Source organism: Mustela putorius, unplaced genomic scaffold, assembly GCF_011764305.1.
Source record: "Mustela putorius furo isolate JIRA1106 unplaced genomic scaffold, ASM1176430v1.1 tig00003913_pilon_pilon_pilon, whole genome shotgun sequence".
Lineage (NCBI taxonomy): Eukaryota > Metazoa > Chordata > Mammalia > Carnivora > Mustelidae > Mustela > Mustela putorius.
The window spans coordinates 10,798,594-10,821,218 of record NW_025422060.1 but is presented as its reverse complement, the minus strand read 5'-3'; the positions used below and the strand labels follow the sequence as shown (position 1 = coordinate 10,821,218).

At 38.4% G+C, this 22,625-nt stretch overlaps 1 protein-coding gene across 1 annotated transcript in view; it reads left to right on the top strand.

Moving 5' to 3' along the window:
• Window positions 1–22,625, top strand: part of ITGA8 (integrin subunit alpha 8) — a 177,616-nt gene that overhangs the window by 37,624 nt on the left and 117,367 nt on the right. The window contains exons 7-11 of the mRNA XM_004757564.3: window positions 1,886–2,011; window positions 3,120–3,164; window positions 8,778–8,821; window positions 10,341–10,397; window positions 13,115–13,167. Coding sequence (XP_004757621.1) covers window positions 1,886–2,011; window positions 3,120–3,164; window positions 8,778–8,821; window positions 10,341–10,397; window positions 13,115–13,167 — 325 coding nt within the window. The remainder of the gene's footprint in view (window positions 1–1,885; window positions 2,012–3,119; window positions 3,165–8,777; window positions 8,822–10,340; window positions 10,398–13,114; window positions 13,168–22,625) is intronic.

Sequence of the window (22,625 nt, the reverse complement as noted above, 5' to 3'; positions counted from 1 at the left end):
ATAGAATTATTGTATCACTACGTTGTACACCTGAAACTAATATAACACTGGGTGTCAACTATACTGGAATTAAAATAAAAAGTAAATTAATAAAAAACTTTTTTTAAAAAAACCAATGGAAGAGATCTGGGAGATGGGTTTATGATAAAATTGTGTGTGAAATTACTGTTAAGCTTCATTCATATATATAAATACAACTATGAACATCAAATAATTAACATTTCAGTCTTAAAAATTATTTTGTAAATTGAAAAACTGTATTTTATGCAGCAGATGGTTATAAAGTAAAGATTATGTGTTTAAAAAGATTTTCTTCTAATTCACTTGACTAGATAATCAATCTAATTCACTTGATTAGATACTTTTTTCCTTTCCTTAAAGTTAAAATGTCAGATATTGATGATTTGCTGAAAAGTAACCATACCAAGGAGATTTAGAAGCGTTGTCTGTGATAGGTAATGTCAAATTTTATTTAGGCTTAAGATTATAATGTATATTGAAGCAGCTAAAGGAAACAGACAAAGGCAGTGTGTACGTGGGAGGTGAGAAGGGGGTATTTAGATTTAAACCAGAGAAAATTGGCAAATTGTTCACAGTCATTTCAGGCACAGTCACTGGGAAATATTTATGGTCAGATTTGATAATTTTATTCCTTTTGGACTTCAAACAGAAAGACTGTGAATTACCACTAAATTCCCAAAGAATAATTTGGCTTTCAAACTAATATTAATATTAAATATTGGTTTCTTGAAATCCTTTCTCCAGTTTTCTCCCAAAAAGCATGAGATCACACTTGTCCCTTAGATGTCCATTATAAATATAGGAATGCATGGAAATTGTGGTGGAAAATTGCTGGCCATCTTCTGGTTATTTGACCACCCCAATATGATCGTATTTCAAGACTTTTAATAGTGACTTTATTTGGGAGATATTAGCCAGTTCTTAGCATATCATTGTTGGCAGCCATGGATTCCTTTTTCTTTTTCTTTCTTTTTTTTTTTCTAAAATTCTGGGTTTCACTGGACCTCATAGCCTCCCATTGTCCTAATTTATTCTCTATGTATACATTTTAGCATTAAAATTTTAGCATAACAAATAAAGGGCTCAAAGGTTATGTAATCCCCTCTCTTACATAACTGATAGATTTCACAATCTATTAATTAAGTGATTTAGATTTAATCTGCATTTTGTGAGAACACAAAAAATTTTCTTAGAATGCCAAAGAAGACCTTGGTTGTAATGACAAATACCCTGAAAGCAAAACCACATGACTTGAGGGAAACCACTCATGCTCTCTGGGCCTCAGTTTCTCCACCTATAAGAAGTCATATTTTGGCTAGGTGATCTCAGAATTAGATGATGTTTCTTCTAGCCACGATGTTCCAGATTAAAAATTTAATCCAGGGGCTCCTGGGTGGCTCAGTGGGCTAAACCTCTGCCTTTGGCTCAGGTCATGATCTCAGGGTCCTGGGATCGAGTAGGGAGCCCGCTTCCTCCTTTCTCTCTGCCTGCCTGTCTGTCTACTTGTGATCTCTGTCTGTCAAATAAATAAATAAAATCTTTAAAAAAATTTAATCCATAAAGTTTGCCAACAGGTGTCTTTATTCAGATATTTTTCCCACTTGGAGATGGCGTATGTATTGCGAAGGCATTGGGAAGACAGATAAAATTATGTAGTTGATCTTTGGTTCTTCTGTCAGAATAGAAAGTTCTATCCAGCTGTAACCAGCTTTACCTTGCAGTTTGGCAGGTGGGAAAATTCATCATCAAAAATGCAAGCAATTCCATGATTATTTTCAGGGGAGGATATGTTACTCAGATTCTGCCCAAGGAGGGCCTGCCTCTTGCATTCATTCAGCTAATGTATTCATTTGTTTGAACACAGGTCAGGTGATCACTGCCAGTATTGCCGATATCATTGCAGATTACTCATTCAAGGATATTCTAAGGAAATTGGCTCGAGAAAAACAGACGGACGTGGCTCCAGCTTCCTATGATGATAGTTACCTTGGTGAGAATTGTTGCTCAACCCACTCGTTGTTCTCAAAAGGCAAACATATTAAATGTAGATGCAAATTTTATTCCTCACTTATCTAATATTATTCTGTAACTTATGCGAATTTTCATTCCTTGCTAGCTTAGAATGGACTTTATTTTTGTCGAACCATGTTATAAAAGTCTTTTCTTTAGATTCAGCCTACTTTATAGACTCTGTAACAGATTCTTTCTGCATATTCAACAACCATTCTTTTATTTTAAAAATGTCAATAAATTAGACTTAGGTGCATACATCCTTCACAGAATAAAACACTGGCCTCAGCCCCAAAGTCAGTATCTTACTTACTGGGGGATTTTGATGGTGGCTTTTGTGTTTTGATTTAGGCTGTAGTATGCGGTTATGCAATCAAACACCAACTATCATAGTGTGTTGCACATAAAACATTTTGCCAGTTGTAGAGAGTATGAGTTAGTGGAGCTGTCCAGCGCTATAGGGGCAACATGCTAGCGGTCCTTTCCAGTTTTTAGAGCAACAACAAAAGACCTTCTAGTTGCTAGAATGTTGTCAAAATGTATTATATGCAAACCATACGACCTCATTGAACCTCTGTTGCTTCCCAATTTTGGCATTTTGATTGCTTGATAAATTAAGCAAAATATAGTTATATTTTTTTACCTCACCTCACTTTAGAGGTAAGTGCAACTTGTGGAAAACCATCCTTAAAGAAATTAGGAAACAGACCTTCTTGATGATAAGCAGCAGCAAAACCTGAGCAAAAAGGATACCTTTCAGAGCGTCACCTCTGATCCTGATGAGTCAGCAACCTTAAAATGAGGTGGCCCCCATTTACACTTTAAGGTGGATTATGAAGCATCCTTCAGAATCAGAATTGTGCTGCCAGGCCTCAGGAGAAGCAGATTGATTACGCTTCCAGGATTTAGTACAGAACTGCTTATCTTGGCATCACTAATTTTTCCCTCTGCAGAACCCTTAACTTTTATGTTACAGTATTTGTTGAGATTTCTGAGCAAACAGTACTATGGTGATTCTTTTGTTTTTCTAGACATAGCTCATTTGTAAAGCCTTCAAGTGTGATTGGTTTTTCTTTTCTTTAACACAGGATATTCAGTTGCTGCTGGGGAATTTACTGGAGACTCTGAGCAAGGTGAGAGACATTATTGAATGTAAGGCATTTATAAAGCACGAGGAAAGATAAGGTGACCTAAAAAGCCCCTTCATAAATGTAATTTTCTTCACTACACAAAATGTATAAAAATGGAATCCCAGAATGTATATGATAACAATCTATAGAAAAACAAACAAAATACACTTCAGCACAGCTTTTTAAGTCTCAAGAAATTCCGTAAGACTGAATATCCATCTTTATAAAATGTAGTTAAGCAACAAAACACAAGTCCAGTAATCCTATGTTACGCATAAAAAAATAGGGTGATTAAATGGCCTACACAAAAGCTATGCTGTTAGTGAGAGATCAAATTTAAGAAATCAACATTTCCCATATTTAATTTAATTTCTGGGATCTCATGTTAGACATATCCATACTAAACTCCCTACTGGACTCCAAAACAACATCTCCATGTTATTTCCTTTTCCCCTTTGGACATGCTCAAGCCCAAAATAAAGGAATGAATTAATCCCTATTCTCATATATGCCCCTCACCTCTGTCCTCTATATCTTGAGAAGACTGTCATCCCTGGTTTCAATCCACTGAGTCTGAAGCCACTCTAATTTCCAGTGGTCAAATGCTACTTTTTTTTTTTTTTTTTTTTAGTATAATTTCAATTGTCGTCTCCTCCAGAAATCCTTCTTTCACTTCCTTCTGTAAACTCCTATCTCATCTCATCTCATTTTTCTCTCTCATAAGGCATTTAGCATTCACTTATTTGTCCAATATTTTTTGAGCACCTACTCTACGCCAGGCTCTGTGTTAAGTGCTGAACACACAGAGGCGAACAGATGGTCCTTGAACTGAGTTTATGGTCCTAGTGGGCCTGATAGGCATTAAAGAACAACCCAAAATACCTGATTAAAAATTGTAGTAGCGGGCGCCTAGGTGGCTCAGTGGGTTAAGGCTAAGCCTTCGGCTCAGGTCATGATCCTAGGGTCCTGGGATCGAGCCCCATATTGGTCTCTCTGCTTGGCGGGGCATCTGCTTCCCCCTCTCTCTCTGCCTGTCTCTCTGCCTACTTGTGTTCTCTGTGAAATAAATAAATAAAATAATTGTTAAAAATTGTAGTAAGTACTAGAATAAAGTTCTAAACATGAAATTAATCCAACCCTCATGACCTAATCACCTTTCAGAAACCCTGCCTCCTGAGACCATCGCATTAGGGGTTAGGTTTCAATACTACAAATTTTGGGGGGGGGGGGACACAAATATTCAGTCCATAGGAATACCTATCACATACAAGACTGGTATTGATTATTGAATGACTCAATCATCAATCAATCAGTATTTTCATCTTGTTTCATACAAACCTTAACTACTTTTTACTAATGTGTTTTAATGAACTCACAAAGCATTAAGAGTAAATGAAATGTGGCCATCCCTAGAAATCATCAGAGCTCTTTTAATTGTTTCACGTCAACAGGACCCACAAAGCAGAAATTCACAGAGAATAAAACACTTTATGCAGTGAGGTAGGGTTTGAAAGCAGGGTGTTTTTTTTTTCCTTTAAAAGAACATTTTTCTTGAAATATGAGCTAATTTTTAAAGGTCCTATCTTTCCATTTATTTTTTTCTTCAAGATATTAAAAGACAATCTATTGTAGTAGTTAAAAGCATGGACTTTGGACCCAGACCACTTGAGTTTCAACCCTGACTTTGCCACTTACCAGCTCTGTGACCTAGTTGCCTGAATCTCAGTGCCTCTATGTCTTAATTTCTAAAAGATGGTTGTTGGTAATGATGAAGGTGATGGTGATGATGATAATGATAAGGAATGATGATGATGATAATATTATCTATATCATGGGATTCTTATGAGATTAAATAAACTAATCCTATATGTTCATGAAACAGTAGAATAATTCCTGATACATAACAAAGGTCATTTAAATATTAGCTATAAGAAGAGAGAACTCGTGGATTAGGCACCATCAGGATAGAACTGAATTTCTAGTACCTTAGAAGAGTCAAATCTTATAATCACTCAGTGATTAAGCAAAGAGAACTGTAAAATATGCCAAGTGATTTTAAACAACATTAAACTCTTGGAAGTTTCCCCACCCAGTACAGCATTTAGTCCTGACCCATGGAAATTAATAGGGAGTTTACCCCAAAGATACAGATGCAGTGAAAAAAAAGGGCCATGGGTACCCCAATGTTCATAGCAGCAATGGCCACCATTGCCAAAACGTGGAAAGAGCCAAGATGCACTTGAACAGACGAATGGATAAAGAAGATGTGGTCCATACATACAAGGTTTATCATGAGTTACTGAAATGGATCTAAGAAGAGTCAGTTATTTTCCCTCCCAGCTGAGTATCTTTATATTTGAGTGATAGTTCTAACTCACCTTAAACTCCAATTTCCCCATCTTGATCATTTTTAAATAATTACGAACATTTTAAACCAACATTTACTTTTAATAACTCCTAGTGTCGTAACCATATGAGCCTGCAGACCCCGATGTTACTGAGTGTGAGGGTTGTTGTCTTCTAAATGGAATTCTGAATGTTTATGGAATGCTTAGTAGTGGTTGTCATGTATTTCAAATGGGATAGTCGGTCTTTTTCTGGAATCAGTCAACTCCAGTATGTTGGATGGTGGTTTGCTGTTACATGCCAATTTAATTCATACTAAATAAAGATTATTGAAAACTGAGCAGTGTGCTAGCTACCAGTTCTTCCACCTTTCCCAGAAATCTGTCCAGATAGCTTAGTTTTTCTGAGCCTGGTTTATTCTTCAAGGACATGCTTCACCTTCCCTCCAATTGCTGTAGTTGAGCAATCCATGCTCCTGTGTAAAGTTAACCTCTACAGTTTGCACCAGGCTCCATTCCCTCTCATGAATCAAAGAAGGAACTCCAGCCATTCCTAATTCTCTATCTCATATCATCAGGGTTTTCTTTTCTTTTTTTTTTTTAATCATTCCCATGAATATACAAGCATACTGTTATTTTTCACGTCTTAAAAACAAAATCTCTTTTTCCACTTCCCCCCTCCAGCAAGCCCCTAGTCTCTGCTTCAAAAGATCTGTCACTCTTCTCTGCCTCTATCTCTGTCTACCAGTTCCACTACCCCGCTCCTCTTAAAGCCACTGCTCAGCTGAAACAGCTTCTGTCAAGCAAACAGAGGCCTCCGTGCAGCTCATCTTCCTTAACCATTAGGAGCATTTGACAGACTTCATCATTACCTCCTCATTTCTTCATTCAAATATCCAGTACTGGCAGTTCCTTCTCCTTCTATTTTATTGATTCCCCTTTAATTTCCCTCATCTCATTGAAGTGTCCCAGGGTTAAATATTTGGACTGTTTCTTTCCTCTTTGAATTTTGGTAATCTCATTCTATCTCACTTATTTTTTCAGCTTATACTGAATTACAGGTCCATGGTACTTCTCCAGATTACACTGAATTCTACATGTTCCAAGATCTAGAACCTCAAACTCAATACTCAACATCTCTATTTGAATAGCTGTCTCAAACTTACTGTGCTCATAAGCAAATGCCTGACCTCCTCCCCGAAACATGGCTTACCCTCCATCATCTCTAGGACAATGCCATGCTCCTAGTTGCTCAAGCTGAACACCTTGGAAGTCAGCCTTGGACTGCACTCTTTCTCTCACACCCCATCCATATTCAAGTCATGAGCAAATCCTACTAACTAAACTCTCAAAATATGACTGGAATCTGACCACTTCTCACTTTATGCACAGCTTCTACTCTGATGCAAGTCCCCCAACTCCATTGCAGTAGACTCCTACCCAGTCTCCCTGCTTTTACCCTTGCCCTCCTGTAGTCTGTTCTAAATTCAGCAACCAAAGTGGTCCTTCAGAAACAGAAGTCAAATTGTGTAACTTCTTTGATCCAGTGATTTTTTCAACTCATTCTGTCTGAAATTCAAGTCTTCACAATGACCTGAGAGACTCCATTCATCAGGCTACTAGTTACTTTGACCTCATCTCCTACCCCTTTACATCTCATTTCCTCTCCTCCAGCCACTCTGGTCTCCTTACTGCTCTTTGAATACGCCAGAAACACTTCTACCTCAGGACCTTTGCACTTGCCATTCTTTCTGACTAGAACATACTTTTCCAACTTCTCCATAATATTTATAGCCTCACTTTCTTCAGTCTTTGCTCTAATGTCACTTTCTTGCCATATCCTTTCCTGCCAGTTGTTCCGTAGAAGTTATAAGTCCTTCCTCATCTCCCCTCCAGCATTCTCTGTAGCAATTTACTATTTGTTTTCTCTCACTCACTACACTGATCCTCTTCAAATATGCCATTTCATTGACTCTTCTTTTTAAATTGACAGTCTCTTCCAACGAGAGTATAAGTTCTGTGAAAGTAGGGAATTTTGTCCATTTTGCTCACTACTGTATACTCCATTTGCCTATACATATTTATTTATTGAATGAATGGAATTACTACTGAAAAGTCTAACATAGAACCCCAAATGAACCTTCTTTGATTATTAATGCTAACAGCATGATCCCCCACCTCTTCTAGAACACTGCACACCAGATATAGTTGATGCTAGAACTTGTGCTGTACCTTTCAGGGCAGGAGGAGGGGAAGGGAAATTCAAATGGAAGTGATTCTCTTCCAGGTCCTTCCTATTTAAATTAAACTAAATTTTTAACCCCAATAAATCAAAAGATGCTCTAGATTTGTAGAAATAAGAACTGAAAGATCTTTGATAATCAGCAATTCCAACTCCCACCAATTATAGGTGACTGGAAAAAATGGGGTTCAGTGACACATCCCAGGTATATGGCAGGCCCGAGAATAACACCATTATCTTCTGAATCTAGAGCCAGATAATAGTGCAATGAGTTATATGGACACATTCCCCCAGGTTTGCCTTTTCCATTTCTGTTCATGAAGCTTCCCTTTTGGGGGATGCTTAACTACCAGGTGACCCACTAATTCTGCTACCAGCAAACATTTCCAAGGGGTCTTAATGTCATTTATGATGGCACTTCTTTAGGTAACTGGAATTGTTTTAACATGTTATTGTGACAGAAGCTCTACTTTTTACACTAACACAAAAGACGTTGCCACAGGGGTGCCTGGGTGGCTCAGTGGATTGAAAACTCTGCCTTCGGCTCGGGTAGTGATCTCAGGGTCCTGGGATCAAGCCCCGCATGGGGCTCTCTGCTCAGCAGGGAGCCTGCTTCCTCCTCTCTCTCTCTCTGCCTGCCTCTCTGCCTACTTGTGATCTCTGTTGGGTAAATAAATAAAATCTTAAAAAAAAAAAAAAAAAAAGAGAGGTTGCCACAGTGAAAGCTGGAGAAGCCAGAGTAAGAGGTTTAGCCTACAAATCACACACAGAGCTGAGAAGCCAGGCTTTTGCTGTACAGGCAAAAGCACATGGAGACCAGTGATGAAGACTGGTAAATCTCACAGTACAACTTTTGTTCTGTTTTCCATGGTCTGTAGTAGAAGCAAAAGCAAACACAAAACCGTGACTTCACACTTCCAGCTGCCCACATGATGGTTACTCCTGTAAAAGGCACTGTCTTTAACTGATGTGTTGGATAGCTTTAAAATATATGTAATCCCCCTCTCAATGGTTAATTTTATCCCCCAGAACTGGTTGCTGGCGTTCCAAGAGGAGCACAGAATTTTGGATATGTGAGTACAAAGAATACATTGTTGGATATTTTCTTAGAGATGCAAAGAAATGTTTCATTTCACTCAACTTTTGAATGGTTTAAAATGCCTTTTATTAGTGAGCCCTACAGATCCATGCGTGTTTGCTTAATGAAAAGGAAGGAAAACAAGTGAAGCTGGATTTTTTTTTCTTTTTTTTGATCTGTGTATAGGACAAGCTACAGAGTTTGTGGGACCTGGTACAAAATGAAGATACAGATCCCTTTGTTCAAAATTATTAAGAATTTTAGGATCACAACAGCCGGGCATTAAACCAAGGGTGGGGCCTGATGGAGCATGGGAACCTTTGTGATGGTGCAGAGGTCACACCCACAAAGCCAGCGCGATCCTTGGGCATCACCCAGGAATAATTGCAAAGGATACTGTTGCCGATGTGCTCAGCATTTTAATATGCCTCATATGGTAGAAATGAGAAAATCAATTGTTATTGCACTTGTGTATTAGTTTCCTGAGATGGCCATGACAAATTACCACAAACTGGGTGGCTTAAAACAACATACAATTATTTTCTCATAGTTCAGGAGACCAGAGTCTGAAATCCCAGTGTCAGACAAGGGACCTTTTTTATCTGTTCCAGCTTTAGGTGGCCATTGTCTTTTTTGGTGCATGACTCCAATCTCTGCCTCTACCTCCAGATGGCCTTCTTCCATCAGTGTCTATGTATGTCCTCTCCTCTCTGATGAGGACATTAGTCTTTGGATATAGGACCCACCCTAAATCCAGGATGATTTCATTTCAAGTTCCTTAATGTATTTCATCTACAAAGACCCTATTTCCAATCCCCACCTGACGTTCTGGGCAACGTGAACTTTGTAGGGATACTGTTCAGAATCATTATACCTACTGACCACAAAATTAGGAAATGAAAATCAAGAGACCTTCTGAAAAGAAAAGTTATATTTTAGACAACATTTATTTTTTTAAAAGTCTCGTGAATGTAATATCTGCAGGTTTTAGGTTGGCTGAATGGAATTAAAAGTAATATTTTTGCTATGCAGTAACATTTAAAATTTTCATTTTCTTCTCATCAACTTATATTTTGAGACTTTCATTAAATTTATTATGTTATTATCCTTAAAAAATAAAATAAAATTTTTATTTTTTGGTAAAGAGCCATAATCACTAGTTTCTCAAATAACATAAACACAGAAATGAATTTAGAAAAAAAACCTGATTCGATCAATTAACTGGCCATCAGGTTAAATGCTCTCAGCATCCATTTGAATTCAATTTCTATTTTCCCTTTTCAGATTAGAAAGCATTCGTTTTATCTGAAAGTATCACAGACTTAGCCATAAATAAAAGTTCAATTGGGTTTTTTTAAAGATCATTCTTATGGGATTACATTTTTGTTTTACATAAAGCTAATTATTAACTACTCTTCCCCAAATTTGAAAATGACTTAAGTTGTAATTTAAAATGTTTTTTTTTTCTCCAATTCTGTCAAATGATGTAACCTCTCTAATCTCTATGATTTCAGGTTTCAATCATTAACTCTACAGATATGACTTTTATTCAGAATTTCACTGGCGAACAGGTGAGGACCTTTTAATATCAAACAATGTCACTCAGTACTAATAGTACATTGCAATATTAACATCAATTATTCATTCATAAAATAAAAGTTCACTGAGGACTTACTATGTGCTGGAAACTGTTCTACATGCTGGAAATATAACTGTGCATCAGACAGATAAGATCCCAGCTCTCATGCAGTGGTGTCACTAACTACTAGGATCTGAGAACAATCCTGTTACGTTTTAGGCCCATGTGTAGTATGCCTGGTGGTGAGTTCCTACAAGAAGACACAGGCTTCTCTTCTCATAGGCCCCATTGTATCAGTCAGAGTCAATGGGCCTGTGCTCTGACTCCATTCCTTACTGCAATTGGAGCCCTCTCCCCATCCCAGCATTTTGTGGAGGTTGACTAGCTATCTGGTTCGGGTTCCTTCCTTCCAGGGACTGGCTGAGGTCTTATGAATGAGGGAAGTGCCTGACATTCTCCTAACCTAATGTGGGCTGAGATCATACTTTATCCACCACCCTGAGTTGTCCGGGGGTATTGTGACCTTTTGAAATTTGTCACATTTCTTTAAACTGTGAATGTGGTATGACCATCTAAGGGAGCCAGTCGTTAACTGAATCAGTTTCTCTGGGCAACCCATATTTTCTCCTAACCAGAAACCCACGCTACTGAACTTCTAGGAAACCTCACATTCAAATCTGGCCAAGTTACATACATCTTGACCTTCTGGATCATGGTTTAGGATCCTTGAATGCTCCACTCTTAGCTAGAGATGTAGATTTGGAATAATATATTTATCTAGTAATTTTGATTAATAGTACTTTTTATTGAACACAGAGCATTTTTGACATTCCTCCCAAGCTGCAAAATTGGGGCTTTGGTCTATCTGTTACTCTGCAATTTTCAACAAAGGATTTAAAAATGTCCCCTGTGATACTCTTGTGGTGAATATGCATAAGTAAGGCCGGGACAATAGTGAATTGGATGAACTTACACATTTTGAGCTATTCTCAAGTAATGGTGATTAATGGCTTATTGAAAATCTGGCAAGACTTCTCTTTTGTCCAGATCTCTTTCACATTTTTATTATTAGAAACTCTTCAAGCATTATTAAATTTGGCCTTTCTATAACTTCTAGTCCTCCATACCACCTAGTTCTTCAGTCTTGAACCTCAGCAGTTAATGCATAAATGATGAAATTCCTCTGAGTGAAGGCCACAATGCCACACCAGAAATAAGAATTTCACTATATATGTTTGGAATATAGAAGAGAGGCGGGAGAACTGAATTACTATTGCACAGTTAATTCATGTCTTCATTCCCTCTGCAAAGAGCATTTGGCACCTGGTAACTGTATCTTAGTCTTCAGAATACTATAATAAAAGTGCAATAGATTGGGTAGCTAAAAAACCCAACTGTTTATTTCTAACAGTTCTGGAAGGCAAGGAAGCCCAGGATCAAAAGGTAGGCAGATTTGGACTTGAGAGTTGGACTTCTTGATTCATATAGGTAGCCATATTCTTGGGTCCTCGTGTGGTGGAGGAGGGCTAGTGAGCTCTCTGGGGTCTTTTTTTATAAGGGCACTAACTCCATTCATAAGGAGTTAGGAAGTCATCACCTTCATTACCTAATCACTTCCCAAAGGCCTTACCTTCTAATACCATTATAGCGGGGGTTAAGATCAATATTTGAATTGGAGGGAAAGAAGGAACACAAACATTTGTCTATAACAGCTATATATGTTTGGAATAGAGAAAAGAGGTGGGAGAACTTAATTATTGCTTAATTATTGTTAACTCATGTATTCATTCCCTCTGCAAAGAGTATCTGGAACCTGGTACCCACTCTGAGCTAGACCCTGGTCAGGTAGTGCAGACAGAAGAGTGGACAACACAGACCAAAGCCTCTGCCTTCTGTGGAGGACACTTTCCAGTGGATTGTAGTCTGATTACATTAGAAGATGATGGGGGGCTAAGTGAGCTAAAGCACTGGATGCCAAAACATGGAAACAAAACATCTTGACAAGTTCAAACTATAGGCTGAATCTGAAAAGATGATAAAGTTTGAAAACATAGCTTGAAAAACAAAAAACTTAAGAGATAGAATGTGGCTCACAGTTATACTCAGAAGAGACTTAGAAACCTTAGTTGACAATGAGCTCAATATGAATTGATAGTGAGACCCGGTTTCCTGTGAAATTGAAGCCCTTTTTATGCTTCACTGATATAAAGAACCCAAAGCAAAGACTGTAAATCCTACTTAACTCTTCTCTGGGCAGTTCATGGGGTATCATCTTTTCTTTGGTATCACATGCGTTATCTCTACTAAAGAGAGGCCACAATGGCGAGCTAGATACAAATATTTTCTATGAAATTTCATATGGAAGTGGAATTTGATTTATTCCGTGAGGTTCAACATTGCAGAATTAAATAGGATGAAGGACCAGAAGGGCCAATTTTAGCAAAGAAAATTCGAACTGTGTCCACAAATTGAATGGGCTGATTGTTGAATATCCACAGAGGATAGCCAAGCACATGTCAGGGGTACTGAAGGGAAATTATGCATGGGGTCAGAATGAGTGACTTTAAGACTCTGTCCATGTCCAGGAGCCCATGAATGTAATGCAGAAGTCTGTTGCAGTGAGATGCATCCTTCAGGAAAAAATGGAGAGAGGGCTATAAAAATTATTTTTGAACACAAACTATGTCATCTTATGGTATTCCTTTGCAGATGGCATCTTATTTTGGATATACGGTCACAGTGTCAGATGTTAACAATGACGGGTAAGTTTATAAGAACTTCCTCACTCACCATATGTTATATTCATCCACAAAGATGTTGTATTTTTTTTTTCCTTCATGAAATAGATCCTTCCATACTTCCTCAAGAAGATAGAGGCTCTCTTGTTTTAATTGTTTTTTGGTTCAGGGCAAGAGGATACATCTACTAAAGAATTCTGTCATCCTATTTTATGTCTTTACGGAGGTTTTCCACATCTCCCACTTCCAGAAAAGGGCTGTTTTACTTACTTTTATCTTTAACATAATGACTTGAATAGTCCTTGACCATTTGAAATCCAAATCCATTAAAGCTTTTGTTCATCTGTCTCTCTTTAGCCTTACTTAGCATGTGATACATTCATAAACCATTTGCACATCAATAGACATTTTTCTCCTGACATTGGTTTAATCAACATACTAGTATTGCCCATGGAGAAGATAAAATAATAACGTGAGCTTTTCAGAGTATGACAGTAAATTAGAGTGGAGCCAGGACCAAATACCATGATAAACTATGGTTGTGTTTAAATCATTCCTTAAAAACAAGCTATTATTAAACCTCTCTTTGGTTCACTAAAACCACCCAGCTGATAGATAAAACAGACGATTAAATAAGAAAGCCAATACATGGAGGTAAACTGAATAGCCATCCAATAAATATCATTGGAACACCTACTGTGTGTCAGCCGTTATTCTTAGTGCCCAGCATATAGTGACCAATAAGGCAAAATAGGTCTCTGCTCTCAGAGAGTTCACATTTTTATAGAAATCAAATACCTGCAGAATCCTGGTTACATTGCAGGATCTGGACGAAGCAAACATTTTATAGATACATCATTGGTAGACATTAGCTATGATTTACATATAGATAGAAATGTACTTTATATATTATGATGGCATAAGCCTGGAGGATAAATTTAAACTTTTTTGCACCTTTTAGAAAATATCTTTTTTTTTTAGATTTATTTATTTATTTGAGAGAGAGAGAGAGCATTGGGAGGGGTGGAGGAGAGCAGAGGGAAAGGGACAAACAGACTCTGTGATGAGTGTGGAGCTTAATGCAGGGCTCAATCCCATGACCCTGAGATCATAACCTGAGTTGAAAGCAAGAGTCAGACACCTAACTGACGGAGCTGCCCACGGGCCCCTGGAAAATATCTTCTTTTATTATCCTTCCATTCAGTATGTATTTCTTGAGCATCTACTATACACTAGCACTGTTCTAGGTGCTGGGCTATAGCAGAGAACAGAATAGAGACCCCTATCCCCATAGAGGTTCTATTAGAGGTGGGGAGTTGGGTACTACAGACAAAAAGTCAATATGTCAAGTAAAGCATGTTCAGATGGTGATGAGCACCAGAAGGGAATGAAAAAATGGAAGGGCTGAAAGCAAGATGTCCTTCAGGAGGTAAACGTGTAAGTAGACTGTGTTACATTCAGACAACAGAATATTGGTAGGTGCTAAAAAGAAAAGAGCTGTCAAGCATGAAAACACATGGAGAAAGCTTAATTGCATATTGGAAAGTGAAAGAAGCCAATCTGAGAAGGTTACAGACAATATGATTCTAACTATATGACATCCTGGAAAAGGCAACACCGTGGACACAGTAAATGGATCAGGGGTTGCCGGAGGCCAGTTGGGAGAGGAGGGATAAACAGACATAGGATTTTTAGGGGTGAAGCTGCTCTGTAAAACACTGCAATGGTGGATCCACGTACTTATACATTTGTCCAGATTATGGATGTCCATGGGTCACTGAAGTTTCACTGATCGTAACGCATGCACCGTGTTGGTGGGAGATATTGAGAAAGAGGGAGGCTGTGCCTGTGGTGGCAAGGGTATATGGTATATGGGAACTCTCTGTACTTTTTGCTGGAGGAATGATCTGCAGGAAGTGGGGCCCATGGGGAAGAGATTCCTGGAGGTGGGAGCTGCTGGAAGCCCAAGGACATCAGAGGGGCTTGGAGAGGAGGCAGAGGGGCGCAGGATCACAAAGGTCTGTGAGCCAGCGCAATTAACAACGGTCTTACGCAGCACTACACGGGCTCTGCTATAGACAGAATGAGTGTTTCCAAGAAGGACACACCTCATGAACCACTGGACAACACGAAGCAAGGGAATGGCCAGCAACGCCAGAGGCAGGAAACTGTAGTGGCTGCACTCTGGAGATACTCTGAAAGTATATTTGAATGGCAATCTTATCCTGGAAGCAAGTCATTGAAAATTAAATTGCTTTCATCTCCAACTGAACTGTGAAAAGAAAGTAACGATTAGGACCACCCTTGACAATTTCCAACCTAGAGGGACTGATTTGTTCTCAGCACCTTTTAGCAGTCTACAAAAGAAGGCGGGGAGTGGGAGGGGTGGCTAAAGAAGTACTTGTGAGTCCAAAACAACGGGGCATGTTGTCCCAATGGAGGAAGCCTGCACTTTATTAACAACAACAACAACAACAAAATCCCATAATGGCCTTGGGGATATGCGCAGACACATTTCTTCCAACAGATGGTGACACAACAAATACAACCTCCCAGCACCGCCCCCACCCCCAGGGGGCCACGCGCTGCTATGATTTCTAGGGCCCAGATGAACTCAGTGTGTGCCCTTCTTTTTCTTCACTCTGCATGAACTGAATCCTTCCAGTTTTCCTCCAGTTCAACACCATGCCCTGCAGGGCACTGCCTCCTTCCTGGAAACGCTGTTCATTCCAGTCCACAGCAAAGCTCTGTGACAACATTTATAGGACTTTTTTTTTTTTTCCCATGTTAAGAAAAGAGCAAGAACACTTGTGAGAAAAGGATCTCTTTGGCCTCCTGCTGATCAAAACAACATGGTAGTAAGAAACACAAGAATTTTTCAGGGGTAATTTGTTCTATCTTGATGTTCTTTAAAAAGAAATTGCTATGACCATTCTTTCTTTTTTATTAGGCAGTATATTCTTAATTCTTTAGACTGCATCAAAAAAAGGACATCTGTTATCTTAATATTGCTATTCTTTTTTTTTAAGATTTATTTATTTATTTGAGAGAGAGAGAGAAAGCAGGGGAAGGGGAAGAGGGAGAGAAAGGGGGAAAGAATTTCAAGCAGATTCCCCACTGAGCACGGAGCCTGCCACGGGACTCAATCCCATGACCCTAAGATGGTGACCTGAGCCGAAATCAAGAGTCAGGCACTTAACCAACTAGGCCAGCCCAGGAACCCCTTAATAATACCATTCTTAACGTGTCCATAGATTGTAAATCTGTATGTAATTTGTCGTTCTTAGTTACTGTAACACTATGGAAGTTCAAGGCCCTATTATAAATGAGTAAACTAAGAGGCCGTTGAGAACCTTTCATCCCAAATACAGAAAGACAACTCACATGAAGTCTGAGATTGCAATAACAAAGATCTAATTTGCCACCATCTTTGCAGCATTTGTGTTTCAAGAGAAATTACTTGATATTGTTACCTTTCAAATAGACATCTTGTGTGTCTAGGTTTATTACTTGATCCCAAGATGGAGCTCTGAAAACCACCGTTTATAGTGACAGTAGTGTCTTCACCTCCCTGGGCAGGTATTTGTCTCTGGAGAAGGTGCGGAAGAACCCATCAGGGCAGAGACATAAAATGTGTTCCTTCGGGGGGCGCCTGGGTGGCTCAGTGGGTTAAAGCCTCTGCCTTCAGCTCAGGTCATGATCCCGGGGTCCTGGGATCGAGCCCCGCATCAGGCACTCTGCTCCGGAGAGTGCCTCCTTCCTCCTCTCTCTCTGCCTGCCTCTCTACCTACTTGTGATCTCTGTCTGTCAAATAAATAAATAAATAAATAAAATCTTAAAAAAAAAAAAAAATGTGTTCCCTCGGAAATCTTAGTAGAACCAGAAAAGAAAGGCAGCAAATCAAATCATACATATGGTAGTGACTTTTCTCGAACTCCTATGATGGCTCCAAGTGAGAACACATGTGGCCTCATTTTGAGAAAGAGTGCTTTTGTCATTCTAACTTCTGACAAGACTTCTAGCAGAGATCCGAAAATTGGATGGGATTTACAGGAAACATGAATCTCTGCCTTCCCAAATTTTTAGTCCTTTCAAGTGCAAAAATCTCTATTTTCCACTGAAACTATTGAAAAACCTAATATTGGGGTGCCTGGGTGGCTCAGTTGCTCAGCATCTGCCTTTGGCTCGGGTCACTGTCCCAGGGTCCTGGGATCAAGCCCCACATTAGGCTCCCTGCTCCACGGGAAGCCAGCTTCTCCCTCTTCTACTCCCCCTGCTTGTGTTCCCTCTCTCACTGTCTCTCTCTCCATTCAAATAATAAAACCTTGAAAGGAAGAAGGAAAGCAGGCAGGCATGCCTAATATTGCCTTAAGCAATACAATTTTGTCACTCATGATTAAAGACAGTGTTTTTTCCCTTCTCAGAGTGACTTCATGTGTGTGTATGTCTAATAACATAGGATGACCCAAACTACAATCCAATGAAGCTATCTAAAATTCCTCTGCAAAGAAACTGAGACACAAAAGCTCAGCAACTTGCCTAAGCTTGCACACTCATTAGGCAAAGGTCTCGATTAGATCCCAGAACTTCTGCTAACTTACCCAACAGAATTTTTCTTGCTACCTACAGAGAACTCTATACTAAAGCTCTATAAAATAGATGGCAGGAAAAATATATATAACTTCAGTGTCCAAGGATTTATAATCTATAAGAATTAGGAACTTTCAGGGCGCCTGGGTGGCTCAGTGGGTTAAGCCACTGCCTTCGGCTCAGGTCATGATCTCAGGGTCCTGGGATGGAGTCCCGCATCGGGCTCTCTGCTCAGCAGGGAGCCTGCTTCCCTCTCTCTCTCTCTGCCTGCCTCTCCATTCTACTTGTGATTTCTCTCTGTCAAATAAATATAAATAAAATCTTTAAAAAAAAAAAAAAGAATTAGGAACTTTCAGTGTCATTGAGTAAAATGGCATGCCTCTCACTTTTAAAAAGCTGCGAAATTAGTGTATTTGTCACTGAAACAATCCATGACCTTTTTTATTTTTTAAAATAAATATCACATATGATTAATGTGTACGACATGATGTTTTGATATACATATGTGCAGTGAAATGATCATTGTATTCAAGCTAATTAACATACTCATCTATGGGATCTATCTCTATTCAGCCAGCTGTGTGTTCCATTACATAGTCACCATATTTGTGTGTGTGTGCCTACTGTGTGCGTGTGTGTATGTGTGTGTGTGTGTGTGTTGGTAACACCAGAGGTCTACTCTCTTAGCAAACTCCTAGTACACAATACAGTGTTACTATCTGAAGTCACCATGCCACAAGAACTCTAGAAATCACACATCCTGTGTTATTCCAACTTTGTACCCTTTGACCAACATCTCCCTATTGCCCTACCTCCCCACTTCTGATAACCACAGTTCTAGTCTCTTCTATAAATTTGACTGTTGCAGATTTTGTATGTGTGTGTTTAAGTGTTTCACTCTAATTTTTGGTAAGAATTTACATCCCTGTTTATTAAGTGTGCATTTTATTAACTCCTATTATTTATATAAGCAAGGCCATACTTCCAATTTCTAAAAATATGAAATCATAATTTTGAAGTTATTTTCACCCAAAGAACTTTAAGACTGTCTTCAGTGATGATAAAAAACAACTGATTCATGAGACAAAAATTCAGTTATAGTTTTTAGTGTCATGGCATATAAGAAAATCAGTCTCTGTGATTATATTTAAAATAGCCATACTAGTCTGCTGCATTTTACTTAGTCAGTAGTAATGATTTATATATAATTTTATAGTCTGTAACTCCTGTATATATTTTTTAAATTCACAAAACCCTTTTTAGCTTTCCCAGCATTTATCAGTGATCAAGGACTCATCAGTGAACATTAATCACCAGTAGAGTTCAGTATTAAAACTGAGATTTAATTCCCATTTTTTTGGTCCAAATTCTAATTTTTCAATAGGCTTTTTTTTTTTTTTTTTAAAGGCCTACTTCTTCTAATCCTTGGATCTGAGTGGATGCTATGCAGTGACTTAGAATAGGATTAAGAATATCACTTGGCAGGGGCACTTGGCTGACTCAGTTGGTTAAATGGCTGCCTTCTGCTCAGGTCCTGATCCCAGGATCCTGGGATCAAGCCCCGTGTAGGGCTCCCTGCTCGTCAGGGAGCCTGCTTCCTCCTCTCCCTCTGCCTACTGCTCAACCTGCTTGTGTGCTCTCCTCTCTGTCAAATAAATCAATAAAATCTTAAAAAAAAAAAAAAGAGTATCACTTGCTTAGTTGATTGGTTATGGTTCAGAAGTTAGGACTCCACACATTCTGTGGGATTAAACCAGACTCTCCCTTCTCTGGCCAAGAGATAATTAAGTACTTCTGTGCATGAGGCTACCTAGTGACATTCTTTGACAGCATATGACATCTTCTCTATCCACTTTGCAACAAAAGCAAGGGCCCTGCAAATACTCCAAAACCTCGACATCAGGGGGAGAAAAGACAAAGGCATTAAGTAATGCTGACCGTATTAGTAAATTGATGGACATTTTTCCCAATATTTTTTTAATTTTAAAAAATCTCCAGGTGTTGTGAGTGACTCCAAAAGTTAAGACAGAACAGTGGTGTGTGTGCTGGTTGGTGGCTGATACTGTCAAGCTCATGAGTGTATCGAAAATATAAACAAGCTGGTGAAATTAACTTTAGTTTAGTTATCTTAAGATAGCCAGAGCTATAAACTCTGCCAATGTAAACTGTTAGGAATTTCTGGAAAAACTTAACAAAGGGAGATGGAATTTTTCATCTTGAGCCCAAGCAAGCAAATTAGGTTTTTTCTTATGGCTTTTGAAACTTACAATATTTATACTAATTCAGAAACTCACAGAATTACAATTTAATTGATTGGATTGTTTTTTTGCCTCTGTGGGGCCCAGAGGAGTTAAATTTCAAGAGAATTTTAGCAGTTTGTTAACTTGAGAACATTTTAGAGAAAACTTATTTGAAAGGAATCAGGTTTGGGTAATTATGTTTTTGCCCTAGATTTAGCCCAAGTATGTATTCTCTCATACAGGTTTTACTACTATGATTGAAGTAAATAGAAAATCCAGAAAACTAAAACAGAAAGAAGTTGTAAATTGAGATTGATTTCTGTAATGTATATGATCAGCTGTGTTAGTTCTTGCCCACCGTAAAACAATTCAGCTGATAAGGTATCGACTGTAGTTTAAAGTCTACAAATCTGCATTCTGTTAATAAATAACCATGTTCCAGAAATTAATTATGGACATTAACATGCAATATCTATCTACTACTGGGAAAAAAAGATACATAGAAAAGTTTATATGTGAAACCAACACATTAACACCATTTGACTCAGAAAACTTGAATCTAGATTCTTATATTGAACATTCTTGTTGCTGGGTCCTGTCTTTCTGTCTCATTCTTTGTCACTATTTATGATTTGCTTTTCAGGAAAATATTTACAATGTTTCTGTCTTAAACAACATGTGAAGGATGAGAAATTGAGCCTTGCACTGTATTATATTATTAGGGCAGATTTAAACATAAAAAGAGACACAAAACCTGAGTGTACATTACCTAGAGATTTTAAAGAAAACTGCTTAAGTATTAGACATTTGGATAAAATGTAACTGTGTATATTTTTTGAAGTGCCTCTACATAGTAACTCAGATCTCATCCAAACCAGCAACATGACCCAAACAGAGTGGATGGATTTTACTGAAAACTTCATCATTAATAATAATAATATTTCTTCAACATTAATTTTTTGAGATTACAAAACCATACAGGATGGGTGATATATACATAATTCTCTTAGAATGGTACCCAACCTATTACACAACTACATTTCAGAAAGTCACTGAAAAATAACTTTACTTATAAAATATTTTCAAACGTTAAACTTGGATTGGACACATTCAAAAGCAGGATTTGCCAAACTAATTTTGAAACCATCCAATAGCACACATAGCCTACTGCAATGGTTTTTCAGGGACTTCCTTGCCTTGTGGTCCATAATAAGAAATACATTTGACATTGCAACCTGGCATACACACGTAGAACTGAAACAAAAGTTTGATGGAACAATATTTACCCTCATGTAATGCATTCATTCTGTTTTCTGTTCTTTTCTATTTCATTTTTTAAAAATTGCTTGTCCAGACCCACTGAATTGATTTCACAATCCACTAACACATTGCAAACCAAGATTTAAAAACACCAGCCTAAACAATAATATATATGGTGGCTCTTAAGTAATATTGCTACAATAAAATAGTATTGACTCTAAGTGTATTCTGTAAGGCACATTGTACCAATTAAATCCAAGACAGTTATTGTCTTTCAAACTTAGGGAAACACAATTATAAATGAAAAACAAATGTCTTTCTCTGTTTTTATGGCATTTAGAACATTTTAGAAGACTTACACTTAAATATCTAGGGAAATATATTTCTAACAAAATAAATCAATGCTGTCATAATCCTCTAAGAATCCAAAGGTTCCATGGACGTGCTAGGCTCTCGCAATGATTGGTCAAGTAATTTTCCATTACTAGAACTCAGTGTTGGCAGTGAAAAATGTAGACAGCAAACCGTGCCAGTCCTGCATCTATTTTGCCCCCTCGGGGACCAATTATACAGCTTGTTCCTTCTTTAGAGAAGGAGAAAATGGTCCCACTCCATCTCTACATCAGAGTCCTGTGATTTCAGACATCTTTGAAGTACAAGGCAGCAACACACACAATTAGGTGTTTAACAAATACCTCTCCACACTGGCGATAATTATAACAGAAGGAGAAACAACCAGGTCCCTGCCATGGGAAGGCCAGGGGCTAAAATAAATCCAGACCTTGTGTCCTCTGGTCCTGGAGCAGAGCAAGATGGCCAGCAATGAAACCTTTTTTTTTTTTTTAAATCAAGTTACTAGTAAGATTTTAAGAAAATATTTTACGTAAGCATAGCTATCAACTTAGGTTCAGGAATTTGAGAGCAAAATAATGGTCATTCCTATTTACCCATCCCCCTACCTACTTCCAGGAATGCTCTTGTCACGGTGAGCCCGGGGGGGTGGACCGCAGTGTTGCCTCACTATACTATACGCCTGAAACTAATAGACTTCCGTGCGTCACCAATATTGGAATTAAAATAAAATTTTAAAAAAAGTAGCCATTCCTCGACTATATCTATAACCACCCCTCACTTCCTTCTTACAGCTTGCCCAAGTGACACTCAAAGTGTTTCTAGCTAGAAACTATGTGTTAGGTCTCCTGCTGTCGGAGAAAAGAGGCTATCCTAGAAGTCGCTGGCAGCCCCAGACCATCCCAAATCACATTTCACCGTGTTTCTAGCTCCTTCAAGAGAGGAGAGGGAGAAGGGGGATGAATTTTGCTCTTTTAACAAGAACTCTTTCTGTTTACATTGCTAGAATATAAAAATATTGTGTTTCCCTTCAACACCCAG